The sequence below is a fragment of the Ictidomys tridecemlineatus genome, chromosome 6 (assembly GCF_052094955.1).
Source record: "Ictidomys tridecemlineatus isolate mIctTri1 chromosome 6, mIctTri1.hap1, whole genome shotgun sequence".
Lineage (NCBI taxonomy): Eukaryota > Metazoa > Chordata > Mammalia > Rodentia > Sciuridae > Ictidomys > Ictidomys tridecemlineatus.
Window position 1 is genome coordinate 20,661,883 of NC_135482.1, and position 27,242 is coordinate 20,689,124.

At 41.1% G+C, this 27,242-nt stretch overlaps 1 protein-coding gene across 9 annotated transcripts in view; it reads right to left on the bottom strand.

The window, feature by feature from the left end:
- Window positions 1-8,759: 8,759 nt before the first annotated feature.
- The window catches only part of Apaf1 (apoptotic peptidase activating factor 1), a 78,454-nt gene continuing 59,971 nt past the window's right edge, over window positions 8,760-27,242 (bottom strand). For 6 of the 9 annotated variants that reach the window (XM_040279681.2, XM_078052950.1, XM_078052947.1 and 3 more), the window contains 7 exons: window positions 26,589-26,714; window positions 18,852-18,971; window positions 18,414-18,539; window positions 17,471-17,596; window positions 15,198-15,344; window positions 11,031-11,145; window positions 8,760-9,229 (listed from right to left, as the gene is read on the bottom strand). In XM_040279681.2, the coding sequence (XP_040135615.2) occupies window positions 9,192-9,229; window positions 11,031-11,145; window positions 15,198-15,344; window positions 17,471-17,596; window positions 18,414-18,539; window positions 18,852-18,971; window positions 26,589-26,714 (798 nt within the window). In that variant the 3' untranslated portion in view covers window positions 8,760-9,191. Of the gene's footprint in view, window positions 9,230-10,981; window positions 11,146-15,197; window positions 15,345-16,601; window positions 16,839-17,470; window positions 17,597-18,413; window positions 18,540-18,851; window positions 18,972-26,588; window positions 26,715-27,242 lie in introns of those variants that run through there. The other 3 variants (XM_078052951.1, XM_040279693.2, XR_013440374.1) reach the window with 2 other exon arrangements.

Below are 27,242 nucleotides of genomic sequence, written 5' to 3' on the forward strand. Positions count from 1 at the left end.
AAAGGGAATCATGGCTGCAAAAGTATTTGCCATCAAGACAGTTTTTTTTTTTCCCCATCTCCAAAACCCCAGAGGCCTGTGTCTGTAAAAGTGCAGGGATGTTTAACTTCCCAAGAGCAGTTAGCGACCAGGGATGGATGCAGACATGAACCGAGGTCAGAATAGAGACCCTCCACAGATCAGCTCCAGTGGGGTCACCCAGCCAACGGTGGCCACTGCAGCAGCTGAGGTGACATCAGGGCCCTCACTGGTTCAGACAGCAGAGGAACATGGGATCGGATGACAGACATCAGCACAGACATCAGCACAGCTGAACTGCCGCTTAGAAGTCTCCACGTGGGTCTCAGCACCACAGTGAGGCCGAGGAGAGGTGGAGGCCACTCTGCAGTCAAAGTCCGCTCACAACAAAGTGACGGAAACCCTTCAAGGCGATCCAGATTCAATACCCAACTGAACTGTCCTCTGGGTGTCGGGGATGCCCCCATGAGAAGCAATGTCAGCTGTTTCCTAAACCTGAGAGGCTCAAGATCCCTCTGTAGTTCTCGAAAGTGCAAGTTCAGATTTTTGAGAGAGAGAAAAAAAGAATTCCTAGTGTGTTAAGTGTTGAGTCACGGAGACTGGAAGGGAGGAGTCTCGGAGCCCCACTGTAACAGCCATTTCTAGGGTACAGGTTTGTGGGCTGGGGGGTGATGGACAGTTCAGATGTCTTCGGAGCCACCTCCCCCCATCTCCAGTAGCTTTATGACTTTCTGAGATTCTATACAGCTAGATATCCAGTTGCTCAGAAGGGGAACTGTGTGTTTGTAGCTGGGGTGAAGGGATAGAAGAGGCAGAGATCCCGGGGTCACTTATATTTGTTTACTGCTATTACATACCAGGTTGCTTTTAATCAGTTAAAAACTGACTTTGGAGACTAGTAGCAAAAATCAGAAATAACAGTGTCTTAAACAAGGGAGAAGTTGAATTTCCCCTAAGAACCTCAGAGATAGGATGCACAGGTCTAGAAGTGGTAGCTTTATGATATCAAAATCTCAAGATCCTTCTCTAGTTCTCCTCTGCCATTCTTCGCCTGTGGTTCTATTCCCAAGTTCACCTCATCATCACACAGTGGCTGCTAGAGATGTACCCAGTGCACCTCCTTCCAGGCAGGAGAAAGGATGATAAGGACCTAAGGATAGTAGGATTGCCCAAATCAGAAAACTTTTAAGATCTGTCTAGGAAAGCGCCACACCACAATTTCTGCTTTTAGCTCATTGTCCACTCAGAGTAGGAGGCTGAAAACTGTGACTGCTATTGTTAGTAGAACACTATGGCCCCCAACAACAGAGGGGCTTCTGGTGAGGTAAAGAGAGACTGGATATCTATCAGGGTGGCCACTAAAAGTGTACACACAGTGAGGATCATCACAGGAATAGGTAAAAGGCAAAAGCTCACACAGATGAGAATGACTGCACAGTGGCTACAGGGGGCACTGGTGAGGATCCTGGCAGAGCTGCTCTAGAAATGAGCCACCAACTCCGTCCCACCCCCCAGCTGTGTTAACATGCACAGCCATGTGGCCCAGCAACCCTCCCTGGAATGTCACGGCCGAGCAGATGTCAAAGAGCATGCAGCCTAGCCGACGTCACAGGCGTAACCAGGAGGGGCCTGGCAATGGGCTGATTGGGCATCAATGGCCAGAGCAGAGGCCCCCAGATCTCTACCTCTGCTGCACACTGGAATCAGCAGGAACTTGAGAAAACACTGCTGCGTGGGTCCCAGCTCCAGAGCTGGGGCGAGGCTCGGGTCTGGGGAGGTTTTTAAGTTCCCCAGGTAACTCTAGATGCTACCAAGTGTGAGAGGCATTGCTCCTGGGTTATCAGGCCCTGCTGGGAGTCCCGAGAGCCCCCAGAGCGCCTCCCACCAGAGGCTCCCTAGCAAATAGGTCCTGGAGAAGATTAAACCATTTGCTGAAGTCGCACAGCTGGAAAGTTAGTGCAGCCAGGACTTGACCTGGGATCCAGTGGCCAGAGGCACAACGCACCACCATACTCCTGAGCCCTGGCCGAGCAGTGAGCCGAGGTCCCTTGCCCCCACTCCCAGGCCTCCTGCCACACACAGCCCACAGAGGGCAGGCAGCAGCATCCCTGATGAGCAAGGTCTGTCTCCTGCCACCCAATAGCCAGGAGGAAGAGCCGGGAGAGGGTGCCCAGAGCGGTGCATTTCCTGGAGGAGAAGCACAGGGCCCCAGTTTATAGACCAGGGAGACCTGGGCAGGTGAGGAATAGGGTTTGTAAGTGGGACAGAAAGTAATTATCATGTCGTTTATGAAGACCCGCATCTCAGGCGTGACCTGCTCTGTGCCTCTCACAAGCCCGGCACCTTGGGCATTGTGTCCCCCGCGTAGGATCAAGATGGCTGAAGAAAGCACGTTCACCCACTAAAACGGGGCCTGCTGCTAATTTGAAATGAACTCCATAAGAGTTTCCAAGTAGATGTCACAGGCTTCCCCATGAGGGAGGCAACAGCAGGGCTCCCGCTTTCCCTGCCCAGTGCTGGAATCATCTGAGAGCTCGGAGCAGGCTGGGCAGTGGCTACGTGCTGGCAGATACAAAGCACCCCCAAACTCTGCCGCCCACGTGCCTCATATCAGAATGGTCCTGGCTGCTTTTGTTCAAAGAGCAAATCCTATGGGCCTGGTGACGGGGTGACCAGGACACCAAAAGTAGAATCAGGAGCAGAGAACAGCATCTGATGTCTTCTCCGACAGTCAGCACTGACGCATCTGCCATGACGCACCAAGTGAATGCATGAAACGAATAAAGAACTAAATGCAGGACTGAAAAGATGCTCGTGCGTCTTGAGGAGATCCAGGGGAGGCAGATGGCCAGGGGCTGGACCCCTGTTCCCTGCTTGACTGTGGGTCCTAGTGACTTAAACCTCTCTGCATATGTTTCCGTACCAAAAAAGACACCTTAGAGCACTGTCATGAGATTCAGTTAAATACTGTTAAGAGAGTGCCCGGCCCAGGGCTTGGCACCTAACAGGTCCTCAAAACATAGCCGCTCCCTTCTCCTCCTTCCTGAGCAGGATTTGTTATGTCTCAGAAAGTTCCCTGGCAGTGAGCAGGGCAATCAACTCAAGGCAAAGGTTTGGAATCTCTGCTAACCAAAGGTGACTCAGAAATAAGATCCCCAAATCATCACATAGGCCAGTGCTGATCTTCCTCGGCATCTGAAACCGAAGCCCTGTGACTCCCGGAGGGGTGCTCATCGGTCACAAGACCCAGGAGAATTCCACTCTCGGCTGTAACCGACCCTCTACTTCCAGCCCAGCAGGTCTGGGCCTTTCTGTAAAGAAAATCAGGTTTGGATTCTACCACTGGTTAGCTGCCTGGGGTTTGGTTCTTCCTCCAAAAACTGGGAATCCTAATCTGCAAATCTACTCAGCAACCTCACCATGGTCACAGTGAGGGTTGGGCAGAGCCTGGCGGGGATCCAGGAACTCCTGGGCTAAAGGGAGCGGAGGCAGAGGAACAGCTGCCCTGGCCCCAGCAGGGACCCTCACTCACCTGCCCAGGGATCTCCATCCCACCTCAGATCCACACCACCCAGGCGCAGGCCTCCCTCCATGTCCTAGGCCTGCGTGATGGGGAATCACAGAGGCGGGTTTTCTACTCATTTTTATGCCATCAGCAGTATTCCCAGTTTGGAGAGCCTGACCCCATAAATGAATTTACAACGAGCAACAGCAACTCATTTTCTTGAATCATAATCGAAATGAAAATTTCCCAAGTTTTAGTTCTCTCAGGGCACCGTCTAACTCAGGAGCAAGTCACCACAATGCCACACGATTCCAAGGGCTGGCCTCTGACGAATCCCACACTGTGGCAGTTCTCCAGCCCCTTCCAGGTGACAATACACAACCGCGCTTCTACGGTGAAGCTCATGGCCCCAAAGCAGCTACTGTCCCGATTCAGGCGTCTTAATAACCCTACAGCATATCCACAGTCCTACGGGGGAGCTCTGAGCAAGGAATCTATTGCAGTGACAATCTTCAGAGATTAGAATTATTAGAAAATCATTTTCTCCTTTTCTAAAGGTCGGTAAGTAAATTATACTGTAAAACGTCTGTTGAGCAGCACGTGTCCTCACCTGCAGGTAGCTGAGCGCCCCGGGGATATGTTTATTCATTTCCTATCATTTGGTAGCAAACCTCCTTTATCCAAGTGAAGTTTTACTTTCCCCTAATGATGTTTCACAGTAAAAATACCAAATTGAAATGGGAAGATAAAGAAAAGGCAGGTGATAGGCTGTGGCTTGACTCGACGCCCTCGTGAGAAGTCCCACGCACACGCACACGGGAGCTTCAGCCTTCCACAGATGCTCGCTGAGGCTTTCATGGCCTGTCGGGCTGCTAGAATCTGGTATAAAAGACAGAGCTGGTTTCCGAGGAGGACATGATGTAAAGGGCGGCCCCCAAGAGGTGAGCAAACAGCTGCAAAGCAACAGAAGCCGTGGTGGAGGAAAGGAGGCTGCGGAGGGAGGCCAGGTCCCCGGCCCTCGAGGGTCACCTCCAAGGGTGTATGAAAGTTGGGAAGGAAAATGTAAAATTGGGGGTGGGAGATGCAGAACAGAAGAGAGAGCTCTGCAGACCGAGCCATGGAAGCAAGAGGGTTTTAGCAGCAAAGCTCTACAAGATGGAGAGCAGCACTCGGGAACCATCATGCAGAAGGGCAGGAACGGCGGCAGGGCGGCAGGCCCGGAACTGTCCTCGATGTGGTCCAGATGACATCACTGGATGTGCCCCGAGTGCTTTCTAGGTTCAAGCAGTGACTTAAGTACTCTGTGAGCATTATCTTATCAGATTCTCACAACAGCCCTGGGAGGAAGGGATGCTCATGCTATAGACAAGACAAAGGCTGGTGGCTTCTTATTTTCTTACTACGCCTTGGCCACATTCTCCCCAACTGCTGCCATTTGCTTTGTGCGCTACTTAAAAAATAGTGCCCGGTGCTACTTCAGCAGATGTTTGTGACGTACAGGACAGACAGATGGCTGGACAAACAGATAAAGGAATCTGCAAGGCCCTGCCCAGCATTCGCTACACCTCCCACACCAAACTGCCACTCTGGCTCTTTGCAGGACCTTTCTGTCTCTTGTGCTGGCCCTACATCTCACTGACCTCCAGACTGCCCTGGACGCAGTGTTGAGCCACCTTCCTCTTCTCCCTACACTCACATCCCAGCTGATGTCGTCTGGCCCTGGGGCTATTTAAGTGCCATCAACCCACTATTTCTATCTCATATTTCTATCTCTAGCTTGGAATTCTCCCATGAAGTCCAGACCCTCTGATCCAATCACCTGCTCAATACCCTCACTTGGATGTTTAATTGGAATCACAAACTTACATCCAAAACCTGCTCCCTTCATACTCTTTACCTGAGTTGATGGCAACTCTGTCATTCTTCCAGATGAACAGGCCAAAACCTTGGCATCATTTTTTGGTATGTTTTCAATGTCCATCACTAATAATAATAAAAAAAAATACCTGAGGGCTGGGCCTGGTGATAAACACCTGCAATCCCAGTGACTCAAGGAGGCTGAAACAGGAGGATTGCAAGGTTGAGGCCAGCCTTAGCAACTTAGTAAGGCCCTAAGCAACTTATCGAGACCCTGTCTCAAAATAAAAAAATGAAAAGAACTGGGGATGTGGATCAGGGGTTAAGCATCCCTGGATTTGATCTCTGGAATGAAAATAAGTAAATAACCTGAAGCAAATCAATTTAAAGGAAGAAATGGTTTCTTTCGATTTATGGTTTCAGAGGTTTCAGACTTGGCCATGTCACTTTGGGTCTGTGGTAGCACAATACACTGTGACGGGAACATATGGTGGAAGGGGTGGCCAGGAAGTAAGAGACAGGAAGGGCCTGAGGTCCCAACATCCATTTCAGGGGTCCACCTCCAGTGATCTTACCTCCCTCCACTGGGCCCCACCTGCTAAAGGTACCATCACCCCTCAAAGGTACCACAGACTGGTGATCAAGCCTTTTAACACATGAGCCTTTGAGGAAAAATGTAAAACCACAGCATTCTTCCCCTCGACCCCAAAGGCTCATGTCCATCTCATAAAGCAACCTTCATTTAATCCATCTCTAAAAGTCCCCAAAGTCTAACTCTTCCAGCATTCTCCAAAGGACAAACCCAGAGTCTCCAACACTCAAGGCAAATTCAGATGTGAGTTCCTGCAAAGATTAAAAAAAAAAAAAAAGTTATGTGCTTCTAAGACAGAAAGGCACAGGATGAACACTCCCATTCCCAAAAGGCAGGACTAGGGCATTGAAAGGCAGGGTCAGACCAAAGCAAGACTGAATCCCAGGAGGGCAGACGTTAATCCTAAGACTCCATACCTGGCATCAGGACACTTGGCAGCTTGAGGTGTCTTGGGCTGGCTCTGCTCACTGCCCACAGCATCCCTTAGCAGATGGCCCACCTTCCTGCCATCTCTATCTACCTGAGGTCTCCAATGCAAATTCAGATTCACTCTTACAGCTTCGTGCATGGCCCTGTCAGGGCTGCCTGAGGGACTCAGAGCCTGCCACGAGCTGCCTGGCCTCTCAGGCTTTCCAGGGACATCTCAGAGGAAGACCCCACGTCCTCTAACTCTTACATTCTGCATGCCCACAAAGGCAGCAGCACATGGCTGATGCCAAGGTCTGTCACCTGTGTGAGCTATATCAGGGACCATTTGAATCATGGCAGCAGACAGCTGAGCAAAGGAAAGTAAATTCCAGGCAGAGGATTCACTAGTCAGTCCAATGGAGAAGAACACCCAGGGCTCTCTTCTAAAGGAAAATCTTGGAAAGTTTATACTTTCACACCTTTGAGCCTGTGGTGGGCGGAGCCTTGCTGATGCCTGACATGCCCTAAGGTACCTTTCCTAGGGTCCCAGTGCAAATCACTTGGCTGCTTTATATTGTGCTGATCCCTCTAGCAACTGTACTCTTTCTCCTTGGCCAAAACTTTATGCTTGGTTCTTTTCTGGCCAAACTACAAGCTTTCCACATTTTTCTGTTCAACTTCTTGCTCCCATTCTCTGTGTAAATCTGATGAAAAGCAGCCAGCAATACCCCTACCACTGTCTGAATGCTGAAATTTCCTCCACGGGATAAACTTGTCAGGCACCTTTAAGCTCAACCTCCTACAGTCTTTGCATGGGCAAAAGGAAGCCAAATTCTTTGCCCCGGTATTATGTGGGTGGTCTCTAAATCCAGTTCCCAACCAGCTCCTGTCCATCTGAAACCTCATGAGCATCATCAATGACCTTTACTGTCTGCGTTGTTATCAGCATTCTGAGTCCTCACCAGAAACGTCCACTACGCTCTTCTTACAGCACCCTGGGTTTCCTCCAGCCGGTTCCTCCAAACTTTTCCAGTTTAAACTCCTGCGAACCAGTTCCAAACAGTCCTGAACCAACACAGTCACAACCACAATCGCACATGATATCAACTTTCTGTTAGCTTTCCATCGCTGTTAATTAAAACAAAACAAAACAAAAACAAAAACAAAACACCTGAGGTAAATGGACTCAAGAGGAGGAAAGGCTTACTTGGGCTCATGGCTGCAGCCTGTGGTTGCTTGGCCCTGGGGCAGCACTGCACATCATGGTAGGAACACGTGGCAGAGGAGGCAGTAAAAGAGACAAGAAGGGGTTGGCGTCCCCATGTTCCAATCAAGGGCAGGCCACAAGTGACCTGAATGAGCCCCACCTACTAAAGGGGGGGGGGTAGCACTACCAGCTGGTAACCTAGCATTTAATACACGGGCCTTTGGGATACGACTCCAAACTGGCAATTCCTCTCCCTCAAACTTTATCCAAGCCATCAGCAATTCCTATTGACTCTTACCCCCAAAATATATCCAGGATCCACTTGTTACGTCCTCCACTGCCATCCTCATCTGACCCAACTTCATTCTGTCCACGTGATTACAAAAGCTTCTCATTGGTCTCCCTGTCCCCCTCTCAACTGAGTCCCAAGTGACGAGGATCAAGTTTAAGTCTGATCACTCCATTGCTCAAACTCCTACACTGGCGCCCATCTCAGAGTCAAAGCAAAAGTCCTTACAGGGCCGGGGAGGTAATGCTCAGTGCTGCCCTGATTCCTCTCTGCCTGCCACTCCTGTTGTATTCCTCCCACTCTTCTCCAGCCACACCAGCCTCCTTGCTGTTCCTGGAACACTTTAAAGCCTGTGCGTGCTGCATCCTCTCTGTGGCACTGTCTCCAGATGCATGCATGGCTCACAATTCCTCTCCTCTTTCAGGTCTGTACTCCAGTGTCACCACTGCAACTCCATCGAAAACCATAACCCTCCCCCTGAACTTATACCATGTAATTGAGTATAGATTAGTATATAATAGTAATATTATATATAAGTTCCCAACTGCAGCATTATTTTGTTTTCCTAACGCATGTATCCCTAATACCTACACCAATGCCAGGCACACGGTAGATCTCAATGAATATTGTTCAATGAATAAGTGAAAAATATGAGTGGGCGAATAAATGAATTCTCTTTTTTACAGGTTCTTCTTCATGCCAGCTCACTGAGCAGCAACCATCATAGACACACACTGAAGAGACATGCAGAAAATTTGATATAACTGAATTTACATATAGTTAATAAGGCTTAGATGGAAAGGTTGATGGATTAGCTTTATCGTTCACATTAGTCTTCTAATCAACAGATAAAGATAAGCAAGGAGTCTGGAATAGGCCAAAATGTTTTTCCAAAAAATTCTAGGAATTTTATTTTTATAATTTTTTTTAAAAATTCATGTTTTAAAATGTGTTCCAAGGCAAAAAAAAAAAAGAAAATCATGTAAGTAACAGGTTTCAAAACATACACATTCAATATAAAAACATTCAATATAAAAAATCTTTACATATACAAAGTCCAATGTATTTTCACATACAAAAAACACATCAGGGAAAATGTTTAAAAATGTTCATCTGCAACTACAACCAAATCCCCCTCATGACCAACTCCACGAGCTGCAATGTACGTCGCAGGTGTCTCCTTTCCTCACATTATCTCATCTTCCCATTTTCCTTTTTAGTTTCTTTTAAATATTAAGACAAAGCTCAGTCGAGACATAAAAAGTTGATGTTTGCTGTTATACATTAGCAGTCAAGTGGCTTTTAACTCCAAAAGTCAATTCTTCATATTCTGAGCTATAGATGAGATGAGCCCTTAAACATGAAAATCAAATTAAAACTTGGACATTCTAAGCAAAACATTATTTACCAAAATTTCTTATAAAATTAAGACTTTTCACTTATCACATTTGCTTAAATCACAGTAAGCCTATAAACTAGTTCCTCAACCTATCAAAACACAAAAAAACTTCCTTAATAATGTAAAAGATTTTATTCACTGTATTGTATTTACAGTTTCCGCAAATGCTATATATGAATATCTAATCTAAAACACATCCTTCTATCCACACATCATCTATTAATATGCACCACCAGCAGAAATGGGTTTGTTGCTTATATTAATATTACTATTATATACTAATATTCATTTGACTTATTATTTCTGTAACAGAAAAAAATCTTTGAATTTTGATTACTTTTATATGAAAACCACATCTGTTATAAATTTTCGTCCAATGCCCATAATAACATTTAGATTTAAACTTTAGTTAAAGTTCCTAATCAAGAGGTTAAAAAAAATAGCCAGCTATAGATGCTAGTGAACTTTCTCCATGTCCAAAGCTATTTTTCTCAGCTACTCTGCTGAGGCAGGAAGATTATTACTTGAGCCAAGGAGTTCAAAGTCAGCCCAGGTAACATAGCAAGCCCCATCTCAAAAAAAAAAAAAAAAAAAAAAAATCCCTGCATTTCCTGATTAACTTCACAGAGAAGGGGAGAGAGAAAGGGATGGTACAAGGGAGGATGGAAAGTAAAGGAAGGCAGGGAGGGAAGGAGGGATAGGAGGAGACCAGGTTGGCTGAAAGGTAAAAGCTGAAATCTTCCAAAGTGACCGGTGACCCTTCTAGAACTGCACAGAAAATCAGAAAGAAGTCTCTTGAAATTCACAAAGAAAACAGCTCTAACAACACCATTTACCTAAAAGTAAAATGCAATTAGAAAAAAATTATTCTTTACTATTTCACATTTCTTAGAAAAGTATTATTAAAACTTGTGATTAAAATTGCTCCATCCTCAATTAATCTGATTTACTAACATTTAACTAGGGAACAACAGCTTTAAAATGAATAAAGTGAAGATCAAGAAAGGCCAAGTTCAGTCACTTAAGTAAAAAAGCCACAGAAAGTAGGATAGCACCCAACTCAATACTGACCACTAGAGTCCAGCTACAGCCAGCTGCCTTTAGCTACAGGGAGAAAAAGGGAAACCCATGAATTCTACTCTCTAACATATAATTTTTGCTTCACAGAAAGAACTGATAAAATCCAACACTCACTTATTGAGTTAATTAAAGGAAGTGTTTCAGAGTTTGCACACAGGCACAGTATTTTTAAAGCAAATTTAAGGAGTATAAATAACCTCCAAGATAGTATTTGGGAGAACTATACCCCCTGGGGGTAAGTGTGGTTCAGAAAACAGTCCACTGTCACCCTGAGGCACAGCCTGCATAATGACAATATTAAATAAATATAGACCCTTCAAATTATTCTCATTAATTATGACAACTAATTTGAATGCATCACGAACAAATTTTACTAACAGTGCAACAAGGTACATATTTACATTTTCATTTGCATCGTAAGGACAAATTATTAATGATGATGATAAAAAATAAGATTAAAGGTGTGTTCACATGGGAAAAAGCTACACTAATATTATTCATCCAACCACAAACACTTGTAATGAATGCAAACCTGCAAAATAATTCACAGCTTTACAAAAAGTTGATAATACAGAGTTTATCATTTTTTTCCAATGCAAAATTTAAAATACTTTAACTTAACTTACATTAATTCTAAACCATTTTACTCTAAAATCTGTAAAATATATAAAATACCAAGATTGTCAACAGTCACATATGTTTTGAAGTCAGAAGACACATGTATTTTCTTAAGATTAGTTCCATTTGTGTAGAAGGTCTGTAAGGATTCCCCGGTCTCGACATTCCACCACTGTTCAGAAAAAAATAAAATTCTCATTAGATGGGTAATTACACTACCTGACAGGTTGTAGTGCCAGCAGACCTATCACCTTCCCTCTCCTAACCTCAAGCAAACAGCAGGAAAGAGGCCCAAGATTTACGGCTGAAGACAGTATCAACCTGGTTGGCCTTTGCTGATCAACCCTGGTGATGGCCTCAGACCTACACAGGTAGGCCCTACCCATCCCCACTCCATCCCCACTCCGTCCCCACTCTGTCCCCACTCCGTCCCCACTCTGTCCCCACTCCATCCCCACTTCAGCACTTCTAGAGAAACAAGCAGCTGCTAGAGAGCTGCAGGCACCAGGCGACAGTTCCTCATGGAGGACTGGGCTCTCCTGATTGCATATCTTGGTAGAGGACTGCCCCTCTTTTCACTCCAGTGCCCCTCTGTAGTCACAGACTGGAATTCAGACAGACACCCAGAATGTTCTCTAGAGAATCTTCCTTTCCACCAGGAGTGATTCAAGAACATATGACCCAATTTCTTTATGTAATGGTTTATATATTTATTTAATAAATACTAACATCTCAAATGAAGCAGGTGCTTCCTTTCCCTTCCAATCCTTGAATTCACTAAGATAGATTATAACAATATTTATATCCATTTACCAAATAGAGACCATAAAGCTTACCCACGTATCTCACAGCTAAAACAAGGGCAAGAAACAATGCAAATGAACATATTTTTCAAAGGCCTCAGATGTATCATGCTATTTGAGAGGCTGAGACAGGAGGATTCAAGGCTAATTTCAGCAAATTAGTGAGACCCTGGCTCAAAATAAAAAATAACAAGGTCTGGGAATGTAGCTCAGTAGTAGAGTACCCCTAGGCTCAATTCCTAGTACTACAAAAAAGTCTTGAGTATTAGGAACACAGTGTCATCCACCTTTGTGTCCATGGCCAAGGCTAGCATTCTGCCTTAGCACATTATGGAGTCGATTATGCATGTTCTCTTTAGTCACAGGAACTGATAAAAACATACCAGACTTGTTGAACCTTACTTAAGCGAATGCACTAACTTGGAATCTTCCAGAACTGGCAATGTAATCAAGAGTTCAAAGGACATTCTGTCCCCTGAGAGGAGACTCACTACATTTCAGTGTCTGAGGCTCTTACAGCTTATCATCTAATCCACCATTTTACAAATAAGGAAGTGGGTTTCTGAAAGAAGAATCTGAACCCCAGAACCTGGCAGGTGGCAGAGGTGGAAAGATCTGGCTTCTGAATCCAGTGACCCTTCTTCCTTTCCCACTATTAACACAGACCACTGTCCTTGGAGACAGTTTAATATAGACTTTTAAAAATAGATGCTATAATAGCAGCACATACGCAGGATTTTCAGGGCAGTAAACCTACTCTGTTTGATGCTGTAATGATAGATACATGTCATTAGAGATTTGTTCAAGCCCATAAAAGGTACAGCACCAAGAATGAACCTAATATAAACTACTGAATTTGGGTGACAATGTGTGTCAACACAGGTCTATCAATTGCAAAGGATGCACCATCTCTGGTAGGGAATGTTGATAGTGGGGGAAGCGGCATATGTGTGGGGACAAGCGTATGTGAGGAATCTCTGTAATGAGGTATGATTGTCACACCCACTGTACAAAAAACTGAGGCACCAGGAGATGGAACAATGTTGTGCAAAGTCACAAAGCTAATGAGTGGCACAGTCCGGCTTTGAACTCAATCTGTCCCCAGGCCCATTCTCCCAACCATGACACTGCTGCCTCTACATGATGGTACGCTTTCACTTACCACCATGTGTTCCACATTTCAGATCAGCTTTTTTCCTCAGGAGTATGAATTAATGTGAATTTCTTGCATTATAACATTATGTACTCTGTAGCATTAATTCAGGTAAAAGCTATCTTATTTTTTCACATACAAATAGAAGTAACTTTGAAAGTTAAAATCTTTTTAGCAACTGTATACCTACTTTATTTCACTGGCACTCAATTTAAATAGCTTGGATTCTTTTTAAAGTGAGCAGACTCAAAAGGCCTAATTTCTTGGCCACTACAGCAGCTGTTCCTTTTTACTTTTAATTTGTTCTGTGCTTTTGGATAGTCTCATTAACATGCTGGGTAGATGCAGGCTGGGCTATAACATAATTAGTTTAACCATGCCAGTAATCAAACCAGAAGGCAAAAGCAGCCTGATCATCACTTAAATATACAGACTAAATATACATGTTACAGTTTCTTTTAGCCTTAAGACATAACCCCTAGAGTACACAGACCTGTTCTGCTGCTTTATTTCAAAATTCTCCAAGAGCTCCACAAATCTGGTCATTGATCTTTGTAACACCTTAAAAGCCTGACTCACAACTATGTGACAGCATTTATGGAGCTCAGGAAATCAAATGGCATGGTATCTAGAAGCTTGGTGTCAGAAGACTGAGCAGTTTTCAGGAACTAACACAGTTCAAGACTCTCAGCTTCTGACACAAGGCAGCAATGACCCTCCTCTAAGCATTATCCTCAGAGGCAACCAAGAGTTACCGTTTACCTTTACCTTAAAGGAAAACAAGTGATGATCATGACTTGGGATCCCCTGATAACTGAATGAAGTTGTGCCCAAAAAGACGTAGGTTAAGGCAGCATTAACACTGACAGAATTGTATTTCCAACACAACCTTGTAAAGGAATCATAATTCATATCTTTTCATAGAGCTAAAAACTGTTACCTAATTTATCTTATTTTATAAGCTAGAGTTTTATGTTGTAGATAATTGCAATGATATGGGTCCCATATAACCAAAACTTCATTCAAGTATTTCGGAACATCTAGATGATCAGAATCAGCTTCAGTTGGCTGTTTTCAGTAGAAACAGCAGTATCATAAGATCTTATATGGGATCTATTCTAAATGAAAAGCTTATAGAATTTTCAAGTGGTCAGTATAATATATAGTATCACCTTCTACCCGTTTAAGAAGTAAAGGCTGGGCTGGGGATGTGGCTCAGAGATAGAGCACGTGCCTAGCATGAGTGAGGTACTGGGTTCGATTCTCAGCATCGCATAAAAAAATAAGTAAATAATGAAAGATATTGGGTCCAACTACAACTAAAAATATATTTTTTAAAAAAAGAAGTAAACCGCTATTCTAAAGACCCTCAAGCTTCCCTCTCCATGTGAACCTCTGGTAACTCCCACCAGCAGCCTATCCACTTTCCTCATGTAATCATGTGCCAGACCCCTCCTGCTCTTTAGAGGCTTTATTTATCACCTGCCTCCCCAGACTATTAGCTGTTGTTAGGTAGGAACAAAACTTAACAAATGCGCCACACAGTAGTACCTGAGTACACAGTAGGCATGGAGCACACTCTTACTGAATGGAGGGATTAACAGATGCAAGCACCAAAAAAATGACCTTGAAGCACCCCAACATATTCAAACCATGGCCCCTAGAGCCACCAGTAAGTTTTCAGAAGCCAACTCACTACAGAAATCTGAGGAGGAAGACCTGTGTGTGAGTCCTGGCCCTTCTACTCACTAATTATATAATTTCAGGAAAGTTACAATGTCCACAAAATTCAGTATGCTCTTCTATAACCAAGGATGGTATAAAATGTAGGCTTCAGAAAACTAGCTAGTGAGATGATGGAAGTAACACATTTTATAAATTATAGAGCAATATGCTGCTTTTATTATTGTTGTTGTTGTGATTGTTATTCTAAGAAAATAAATTCCACAAATATTTTTAAAAGAATTTCAACCAAAATATTTAATAATGAATGACATGGAAGGTAAAATTAGTTGAACACCCCACTTGCTAGTCATTCTGACCATCTAGATTTTGGTGAGCTGAGAGGAGAGCTGTCACCAAAGCCTACCAGAGACCTGAGGAAGGCACCCTTGCTGACCTCAGTCTCATCACTGCAAAACAGTGAGGGCAACTGCCCTTTCACTCTGCTGCACTATAGGGAGCCAACTGAGAAACAGGAAGTGGAACCAGCTTGGAAAGAAAGGCAGAGGCGGTTCTTCTCTTTCACAGTCCTTCAGGAACTCTTACCTTAAGATATCCTCCAGCAGAGACAAGCATTTTGCTATCTGGAGAAAAACAAAGGTCCGTCACCCAGCCTCCATGGGTAGCAGCTCCTTCTTCTACTGAAACTGGAGCACACAAGTGAAGAAGCTCGCCATTTGAGACATTCCATATCTATGTAAACACAACACACAGTCCATTAACGGGTTACCAGGAAGCTTCTCTAGTTTTAAAATATATATTTACATATCTTTGGGATATATGGAGATCATTCTTAGAAAGCAAAAGGATAGAGTGACTGATTCAAATGCTAACTCTAATTAAGAGAGGGCTAGGAGTATAGCTTGGTAGTAGAGCATGTGCTTAGCATGTGCAGGTCCCGGATTCAATCTCCAGCATAGTACGTAAAAAAAGAAAAGAAAAATGAATGAAGGGAGATGCAAGAAATACAAAAGAAGCCATATAAACTAAGTGGGGAAGGAAAAAAAAAGTCCAAAAGTTAACATCAAAAATGTTGACAAACATCTAAAGTATGTACGTCCCTGTGAGGTTCTAAATACATATATTATATTCTAAGATTATTTTACTAGAGTCTTAACAACAACCCAGTCATTTACAAATGATGTCCATTTATTTCCTGTGATACTTAATACACAATAGTGAAATGCACAAGAGAATAATAAAAGAAATAGAGGCATACGTACAAAAGGAAATAATTAAATCATCACTTGAAAATGTCTCCCTGAAGTCAGGCGCCATGGCGCACACCTGTAATCCCAGCAGCTCAGGAGGCTGAGGCAGGAGGATAGTGAGTTCAAAGCCAGCCTCAGCAACAGTGAGGCAGCAACTCAGTGAGACCCTGTCTCTAAATAAAATACAAAATGGGGCTGGGAATGTGGCTCAGTGACTGAATGTCTCTGAGTTTAATCTTTGGTACCCCACCTCCCCACCAAAAAAAAAAATCAGCAAATATCTCCCTAGAAAATTCAAGAGAAACTAATGGAAAAGAACATACAGAATTCAGTAAGACAGCTAGACATAATATATACAGGTAGATATAATACATATAGCTAGATATAAATATATATAGCTATTTTTATTTATATATACAAAAATGAATCGTGTTCCTACATTATGAATAATCAAGTAGAAAAACAAAATTTTCTTCAGAAAATGTACCAGGGAAAATTTTTTAAATCACATTTGAAATTTTAAGAGTTTTCCTTTAGGGGGTTCTGAAAAAAGGAACACTATCTCAACTTGTAAAGGAGTCCTTTCATCCAAAGATGAGAACTCAAAGCACAAGGAATGTCCCACAGTGGCCTGCCACTTCAGCTGGCAGAGCATTATGTGAATGGGATAGAATAGAAAAGGTTTGTTCCTTAGTCCTTAAGGAGAATCTTAATTTTACTGGACATCCTTTCTGATTACCTCTATTCATAAAAATTCCATGTTCTCCTCTTGGTCTGCATTATATGCCAATTCCTTGAGTTTCAATCCTCCACGTATATTGATCACTAAGCAGCCATTCCAATATCCATAATTCCCCATATATGTCCAATTCTTTTAACACCACCAGCTCTGACTGTTTTTCTGTGATTTCTGATCTCACAGCATGCAATACTTTCCAAATTGCACTGTATTTCCATAGACATGAAGATTGTCTCCCTTTTAAAAAAGACGTTTTCCTAAGTAAAATCGGCACAGTTTATATGTGTATCTTAAGCACTGCAGGATGGTAAAATCTGGCCTATCCTGCAGACTCTACCTAAGTAAGAAGCCCTTCAATGCCCACCCAATTATAGAAATGTGATCCTCTGCACTATTCAGTTAACAAAGCAGAGAGAAGACTGCAACAAACCACACTGTAAATGTTGACTAATTGGTAAAGTACTAAAGAGATCTTTTCTTTGAGCAATCAAAACCAGCAGAATTTGCAATTCATTTATAACCCAGACAATGATTTACAAAATTACTTTCCTCAAATTTTGCCACTAAAAGCAACCTTTGGTTCAAGTCCAAAAATTAAGATGAATCACTCTCAAACTAATGGCAGAGAACCAGCTGCAAATAACTAGGGCATTTGCCTCCTCACATATGTAGGAAATGCCTCAGTCTAACTCCAAAATGAATTCTTCCTACAGTAAAGGCAAACGCACAAAAATATACAAAGAATGCTTCATCCAACCAGAACCCCAGGGCCTGTGCCTCCCTGTCCCATTATCAAAGGTCCCCATGAGGTAAAGAGTGCAGGCCCAAGCTCCAAGAGGAGCAGCGCTCTCATGTAGCAAACAGCCTACCCTGATTTCTCCATTGTCATCTCCAGTTGCCAGCAGGGAACTGTCCAGAGAGAAGGCCGAGCAGCGTACACAGCCATTGTGGCCTTTCAACTCGTGTAGAGGAGAAGGGAGTTCAAAGCTCCAGATCTGGAAGGCAATTACAATTGTTTAGAAATGATAAACAAACTCAAAAATAAGCATCTGCAAACCTATTGAGTGCTATTCAGTCATAAACTCCATCAATGGAAGTTCGAAACGTTTGGCAGTGCAAATACTTTAATGAGATGCCCAAACTCAACTTGCAGCCCTATTAATTTTTCTGAATTTCCCTTTAATTACTCAAGTTAAATTCAACTCAAGAACAAAAGTCATACCTTCTTTATATTTAGACTTAGAAGAACACAAATCAGTTAAGAACAGTCTGTGGAGTGACAGAGACCTGAGTATGAGTACTGGCTCCATTAAAAAAAAAAAATTATATATATGTTGGACACAACACCTTTATTTTAGTTAGTTAGTTATGGTGCTAGGAATTGAACCCAGGGCCTAGTGCATTATTTATTTATTTTTATGTGGTGCTGAGGATCAAACTCAGCACCTCATATGTGCTAGGCGAGCAGTCTACCACTGAGCTACAACCCCAGCCCACTGGCTCCACTCTTTACTGGTTCCTTGTGACTGAGGGTAACTCATATAAGCTTCTCCAACTTCAGTTTCTACATCTGTAAAATGGGAATAATGATAGCTATAGTATGAAGATTAAGTGTTATTATAGGAAATGAAATTCTTAGAATATAGCCCACCATATGCAAACCTTTTTAAAGATTAGCCATTATGCTGTCCTAAAATATGAAACAGACATTAGATAGAAATTGTTACTATCCTGTTTTAAACATTATTTGGACTCATAATACATAATCAATAGTACAATTTTATGCATGGACACTTCAATTTATTGACATACCTTTGCAGTCTTATCAGCAGAGGTAGATGAAAACTTGGTAGCATCAGAAGAAATATCACAAGAAAGTACTGTACCCTGGTGACAGACAAAGTCTTTTTCCATTTTTCCAGTAATAATATTCCATACCTTAAGAACAAAAAACTTAGAAGTTAAACTTTTAAGAACATTTTGTATTAAAGAGCATGATCAGCAATAAGACGGATCTAAAATATGGGTTTTAGCACACTAGTTGTTCTGACCTCTTTAAGTAAGTACCCTTTGGTATAAAATGCTCACATATATGTAGCAGATATAAGTGACCACAGTGAAAAACAAAAAAACAGGAATATAAACATTAGAAACTGAACCATTTAACATCTATGTGCTTTTGGCTACTGAAATATAATTGTTGCAATAGCAAAATACTGTAAAAAATAAAAAACCTGAGATTCAAATTACCTTCACTGTTCCATCAAATGACCAAGAAAGCAATCCTGAATGTTTTAGAAGCCTGAAGTCTTTCACTGCTTCCTGGTGGCCTTGCAGAAGAACATATTCCTCTGATTGCCAATTCCATATCTGAATATCAAAGAAATAAGTTTGTTATAACCTCCCTCAATAATATCCCATGGATGGGCAGGGAGAGTATGCACTCTCAGTTCAAGTCCTTTATCCTTGTAGCATTCCAAACAGAGGAGTAACAAGGAATATGGTGTCCACATTTTACAAAGAGAAAAGCTGGGTTTAATTAACTTGACTTGGGGCAAAATAAAATATTTTTCTCCTAAATAAAATTTGTTTTCTTCAGTTGCTTGGAGAACAGTTAATTATACCAGAAGATGGAGAAAAGCCACAATATGGCAGTGAGCTCACCATCTGATTAAATTTTCCAGAGAAAATTATCCCAATTACATATTCACAGATTTCTGAACCACAAGCTGGGCACGTCTGTAGATTCTGGCTCCACTGAAGCTAGACCTATTGCCCAACAAGGTCAGCTGACCCAAACAGCTTAAAATCAGGTTATAGGGTCTCCAAGCTTCAGAGACTTAGCCATCCTCTAATGCAAGCCTCAAAATGAAAGAAGCAATAGGGCATTATTTTTCACATGGAGCTTCAGGAAGAGGTCTTCAGATACAAGAGGACAAGGAATTAAAATGTCAGTAACTGACACAAAATAAGCACATAAGAACATCTGAGACACAGGAGTGAACAGAAGAGACATTATTTCTAGGCTATGTCCATATACAAAACATCCCTTATTTACTAAATCAAAGCAACTGTATTGAGAGCCTTGTTAATTCTTGACTTCAGATTAACTCATTTAACAAAGGTTTATTTAGCAGCCACATGCGAGACAAATGTGAATCAAGCAAGGACCTATCAAAAAGAAACCTGAGAGGCTAGAGTTGTGGCCCAGTGGTAGAGTGCTCACCTAGCATGCATGGGGCACTGGGTTCGATCCTCAGAACCATATAAAAATAAAATAAAGATATTGTGTCCACCTAAAACTAAAAAATAAATTTTTAAAAAAAGAAACCTGAGTCTAGCATAAAAACTGAGACATACTTAAAAAAAAATCCTACTTAAGATGTCATGGTTTAGATATAGAATGTCCTCCCAGAGTCTTGTGGTGAAAGTACAGCAAGGTTCAGAGGTGGGGCTTCTTAGACAATGACTGGATCATGAGAGCCCTGATCTCATCAGTGGATTAATCTGTGTGATGGATTAATTCCCTGGTAGATTACTGGGAGGTGGACACTTCCCCTCTCTCCCTCTTGGCTTCCCAGCTGTCATGCACTGAGCAGCGTTCCTCCAGCAGGGCCTCCCATCATGATATTGTGCCTCACTTTAAGCCAGGGCAATGGAGTTGGCCAACAATCACCTCAATCCTCCAAAACCATGAGCCAAAATAAATCTTTCCTCCTCCAAGCTGTTCTTGTCAGGTATTTTGGTAACAGTGACAAAAAGCTAACTAAAACAGATGATATTAATCATAGAGATAAAAAAAATTAATCGTAGAGATAAAAATTATGTGGAAATCAAAAAGCTATTCCTTACAGAAGATTTGGTGGAGATAGTGCATTCAAAGTAGGCTAAAGGAATGGTCTGGAAGTATGATTCACAAATTGAGGGGCTTTTCAAACAAAAGGAATAAATCTAGATTTAAAGTATAGGTGTACAAAAATATTAAAAGAGTATAGGGGGGCTGGGGATGTGGCTCAAGCGGTAGCACGCTCGCCTGGCATGCGTGCGGCCAGGGTTCAATCCTCAGCACCACATACAAATATGTTGTGTCCGCCAAAAACTAAAAAATAAATATTAAAATTCTCTCTCTCTCTCTCTAAAAAAAAAAAAAAAAAAAGAGTAAAGGAACCTGTTCATAGTTCAATCTGGCTAGAATGCAGGAGAAGCAGAAGGAACAGTAGAGAAAAAAGGAAAAAGGTTGGGAAGGTATTCAAAGAGTCAGCCCAAAGAGCCCACTGAAGGTGTGGGTCATCAGGCGGGCTCCAAAAGGATAAAAAGATTAAGAAAAATCAGCCACCAACTGAGGTAGGCCTATTACAAACACTCTGGGTCTAGTGAAGTTCAAACTGTAAAAATGTCCTTAAGCCTTTTCCTATCAGGCTTAAGCAAAACTATAGAAGAAACGACATCTCAGGCTGGGGATATAGCTCAGTTGGTAGAGTGCTTGCCTCGCATGCACAAGGCCCTGGGTCAATCCCCAGCACCACAAAAAGAAAAAAAAAAAAAAGAAATGACAACTCTTACTCCTCTTTCTTTATTCCTTCTTTCACTGTTATTGGAAGTCACCCTCCTCACCTAGCCCTGGCTCTCAGATCTTTCCCTATTTTCTAGCTCAGGGTGCATGTTCTCAAAAACAGGATCATCAGGAGCAGTGTATCCTGTATGCAAACTGGGGCTTTAGACAAGGAACTAGAAGTAAGAGTATTCGAATGAGAATGAATTAGAAATTTCAGTATTTTAAGAATGCAATGAGATATGCTTGGTGGTGGGTGAGAACGGCTTTCCTGGCTCCCCAGACTATACCAGAAAGGATGGACACCCTGTGCAACTAAGCATGAAACACCTGAACACTTGTACTAGGAACTTCCTAGCTCCCTCCTACGCTGCCGGGGCTTCACCACTTGTACAGCTCGCCCTTGTTGACAGACACTACCAGTCTCAGCTGTGCCTGATTCAGTGCCCATTCCCAACTAAGGTGCTTACTGCTGCCCTCCACATCAAGAAGCCAGGGCACCTTCCTGCACAGATGTGACAAAGAATGTGACAGTCACTGAAGGGAGATTAAGAATAGCCTTCCTGGCTTTATTACAGAAGATTTCTATGAGGCAGTGATGACAGTGATTTTTTTTTTTTTGTGGGCTCAAATTTAACATGCCATTTGAATCAACCTTGATGTAACAGTTACATTCCCCCCCAAAGTAGTCAAATGCATCGAAGTTGAGTTGGGGGATGTCTCTTTGGCTATAACTTTTGTGAGTATACATACTACTGAATTTTTTTAACTATATAAATAAAACTTAAATTTTAAAAATGCTGAAAAAATTTTCCTGTACTTGCAAGAGTCAATATATAATTATACAATGACTCAGGTGAGCATGGCTACTACTTGGACTTTATTTACGTACCTCAAGGTAAATAGTCACAAAACTACCAAAGTGGACCTCAATTTTCATAACTCTGCTATAACTAGGTCACTTGATTCTTTGAATTTTGGCAATAACTTCAGCTCAACAGAGATTTACTGAATTTCTACTACATTCCAGGCACTGGGGATACAACGATGAACAAAACAAACCTATTTTTTTAGTCATTTACTAAATCATAAAAAATCTAAAACAAAACTCAAGTAGTCATTGTTTGGAAATACCTACCAAGAGCTCTGCTTCATGGAAGCACACTCATTAAGACACTGTAAATGTAGAAAAGTATTCTGAGCAGAACAGGAAAAGAAGATAAAACACAACTTGTATTTCTAAAAATAACTCCCATTCTGAAAGTATTTCTAGAAAGTATTTTTCCTCTGGCTGAGGGTATCTTTAAGAAGGTCATAAAACCTTAGGAATTAAAACTTCTAATAGAAAGACTATATACCATATGATGTCTCAACAGAATTTCATCAGATGCACTTTAGTTTTACTATTTCAAAGACATCTGGAGAGGAAAAAAATGTGACTATTACAGAGTTTCACAGCTAATAAAGGACCATCATGGGATCCTAAAATAAAAAAGTTTCCAGACTGAAGCCAAATTTCACTACACCTTTACAGGATCCACAAAGACACAACATAAAAAGACCTTTTTCCTAGCCAGTCGTGGCGGTGCACGTCTATAATCCCAGCGGCTCAGGAGGCTGAGGCAGGAGGATCGGGAGTTCAAAGCCATCCTCAGCAACTTAGTGAGGCGCTAAGCAACTCAGTGAGACCTTGTCTCTAAATAAACCACAAAAAAGGGCTGCAGATGTGGCTCAGTTGTCAAGCACCCTTGGGTTTAATCTCTGGTACCAAAAAAAAAAAAAAAAAAAAAAAAACACTTTTTTCTAAAACCATTTTTAATAGTATAGTTAATTAAATACTGCCACAAAAAGAAATATATGTACTAAATAAAAGAATATAGTGACTTCAGCTGAATATGCACTTATGTCTTTCCTTCTAAAACCCTTTTAAAATGGCAAGGTCAAGAGAATGGAAAAGGGAGGACTGGGGTTGTGGCTCAGTGGTAGAGTGCTTGCTTAGCATGTGCGAAGCACTGGGTTCAATCCTCAGCACTACGTATAAATAAATAAATAAAGGTCCACTGACAATTAAAATACACACACATATATACATATATACAAATAAAAGAAATTCTAAATGTTTAAAAAACAAAAAAAAAAGTGGGGGAGGATGGGAAAGGAGACAGTGACACAATGTTGGAGCTGGAAAGCAGGAAAATGGTGACTAATGCAACAGAACCAAGAAAACAGAACCCTAAAAACAACAGAGAAAAACAAAAACCAGATGCTACAAACTCCTGACATGCTCAGAAATTGGAGGCTCTAAGGATATCCAAAGGTGGGCATGAGGATGGGCTACGAACAGAAGTCCAGGACTCCTGGGAAAACAGCAGTGGCTCAGGCATCATTCATTAGTCTCCCTGAAGCCATCTAATAAAAGCAGTCAGAGTAACTAGAATAACACAACCAAAACTGCACTAATGATATCTGTAAGACCATGTTAAGTGACAAGGTATCCCACAAACCCCAAGATACAAATGGATGGAGACAAATAGAGCCGTAAGACCTGCATGGGATTAACATCTATATAGGAAGAAGCAGAGAATCCCAAAGAAGCCTAGCGACACTTCCTGGACCAACCAGAAAAGAGCAGCAGAAACTGAGTACAGGAGGAGTAGGTACCATCTGGAGAGGTAGACCAGCCTGGGCCATGAACTCTCCGAATTAACCAGGAAAACCCTGCAAGGAGTAGAAACAGAATCTAAACTAAGCAGAACAAAGATGATACAACAAAGGAAAGAGAAGGTCCAGAAACAACAGGGGAATGCAAGGTGCGAAGAGATCTCATGAAAATAAGAATGCATTTTTAACATTTATAAAAATGAAAGATTAGAGGTAAGAAGCTAGAAAGGTAAGAAACACAAATGAGTTTCATCTAAGTCCATGTGCATAATCTGAATGCACTCGAGAAGTGATATGCTTAAAATGCTCACTAGAATTCAGGCACATTCAAAATGTTCTTTTGCAAGAGAAATGTTCCTTTATTCTTCTCCCTAATATTATATGTGTTAGGAATTTATTAGTTCTCTATTTTTCTGACCTGTTAAAACAGTAGAAAAAAACTGCTGCTGAATCCCAAAGTTATGAGAAAAGGGGAATAAATTGCAGAATAATGCTGCTACAGACAATAAAAACACACCAGAATCTTGAATGATAAGGTACCAGCACCATCTAGGATAGAACTGGAATTTGGAGAACAGAGGGAGCAAGTGAAATACAGAACAAATGCTGACCTCTAGCATCTATTCCTAGTTCTCTTCCACCTAATTCTGAGAACCCATCAGCCAGATTTATCCTCCAGGCAGAAAATTGCCAGATTCTTTTCTAGGAATCTGAGGAGAAAAAGACAAAAGACCCAGAAATACTAACAGAAAGGTTTCCCATCCAGTTTACTTTTCAGAGAAGGTCTCAGTCAACACAGAAAGTTTTAAATGAGCCTTTTCACAGCTATCTCAGGTACCCAATGATCACTGCATGGCTAAAGAAGCCTTTAAAACAAAGGCCAAAGCAACCAAACAGAAAAGATAACTTGGAGGGCAAAAAGTGTGAGTGTGTGAGTGTGCGTGTGTGTGTGTGTGTGTGTGAGTATATATATATATATATATATATATATATATATATATATACACGCTCCCACACCCATGTGTATGCACGTGTGCAGGCAATTTACATATTTATATGTAAACTGCATATTTATATATAAAATATATAATTTCTACATACATTGTATATGTGTGTAAGTATCTCCTCATAGAGGAAAGAGAAGATATTCCATCTATAAAAAAAGAACATAAAGCTCTTCCAAAAAAATAAACAATAAGGGATGGGATGCAGCTCAGTGGCAAAGCATCTGCCTTGCATTCACATAGCCCTGGGTTTGACCCCCAGTTCCAAAAAAGACAAAAAAAAAAAGAACCCTACCAAGATTAAATAATAAGAATAGACTCTTGGGCATTAAAATAAAAAGAAAAAAATAGAATAAAACAGAAATAAAATGAAAAATGGTAGAAATTTAAAACTCGATAAAAAGGCTGAAAGGTAAAACTAAGGACACTTCCAGGAAATAGAGCACAGTGTAGAAAGCTGAAATATAGAAGATGAAAACTAGATGACTGATCCAGGAGCCAACATCTAAATGAGAGGTGTTACAGAAAAAGAAGGCAGATTCAAACCTAATGTATATATAAATATATGTAATTAAATATATATGTATGTAAAATGTACATGTAGATATATATATAGATATAAAAGAAATAATTCAAAGTGAACTTCCTAAATTAAAAACAATACATTTCCAATTAAGATACTAAACATAGAAAACAATGAATGAAATCAAACACACACCAAAACACATGAAATTTCTCTGAAGAATAAGACCCTAAAATCTTCCACAGAGAAAGATTAGGAAACAGAATGGCTTCAGACTTCTCAACATCAACTTTGGAATTTGGAGGAAAATGAAATAATAACTTCAAGTTTTAAGATAAAATAATAGTTTCCAACTATGACTAGAGAAAGGATGAATTATAAATGTATTCATAGTATCTTTAATACACAAAATCTACTTAGTCACAGTAATAATACTAAAGACCTAAAGAAAATTTTGTCATACTGCATTAGGACAATGGGGTGTGTGCATGTGTATACATACATATGCTAGAGGTAGAACACGGGGGAGGAAGAAGAAAAGCCAAATCTGCACCTTACAATAGGAAAGCCAGTAGATAATTCCTCAGATGGAAAAATCCACAATAGCAGTATCAGCAGGCCATATGGAGGTAAGAAGGTAAATATATCAAAGTAAACTCTAAAAGCTAAAAGTGGTAATTCTGAAGAATTAGAAATGGTAAGAGTTATACTTTTCATAATAAGCCTCTTACTACTATCTGAGTTTTTAAAGTATGTTCATGAAACTTTAATGAAAATTAAAGTAAATTTAAAAAGAACATATAGTAAGTCCACGATCTTCACTCCTTTTTTCATAGAATTTTCATAGAATTTCATCCCTGTAATAACTGTTATTCTTTATAAGAATGAAATTATTTTAATCAGATTTTATTAGTGCAATTACATAAACGTGGCAAAAATTTTATTTACTGATACAAATATAAATACCAAGGCAGACAAAAGAATTCAAATGAATCTTGGATTTTCAAAACAAACAACCTTCCAGTGGGGAGTTCTAAATCAAACTGCTCACCACACACAAAGAAAGGTAAGAAACACAAATGGGTTTCATCTAAGTCCATGTGCATAATTTGAATGCACTCTAGAAGTGATATGCTTAAAATGCTCACTAGAATTCAGGCACATTCAAAATGTTCTTTTGCTAGAGAAATGCTCCTTTGTTCTTCTCCCTAATATTATATGTGTTAGGAATTCATTAGTTCTCTCACCTGAATTGAAGAATCATCTGAACTTGAAATGAGAGTCTTCTCATCAGCTGTAAACTGGATGTGCCGTACAGCTTTCTTGTGACCAGCCCTGGACTGGAAGACTCTATTGTTTAGAAGTTCTAAAATCTTCAAAGTAGAAAAACACAGAAACTTAATACAAAGAAATTAAGCAATACCTAGGCATTACGCCCCCAAAGATACTAAAAGAAAATAGGATGAGAGAAGGGTACAGAATTCCCCTCTCATAGTTCTTTCAGTTAGCTAAAAATACACAAGTAAATGGGACACATATATACACATAAATGCATATATACACATTAGCACACACCATGTAAAATCAAACATTCACTGGAATGGCCAGATGGCAGGAGGAACCAGTGATCCCTCTGAATACTCAACTACCCAATTCATCAAATAAGAGGCAGTCCAGGCTTAGCCTCCAAAAAAAAAAAAAAAAAGACATTTATGATGGATGAGAAAGAAGAACAGTAAATATCCTGGATAAGACAAGGCAAGCTCTTCACAAAACATCAGAGATGAGAAAAGATAAAGGATGACAAGACTTAAGAGGGCTAAGAACTAACGTGCCAAATGCAGAGATTCATAAATTAGTAATAAAAACTAAAAAAAAATAATAATAATAATGACTGTCAA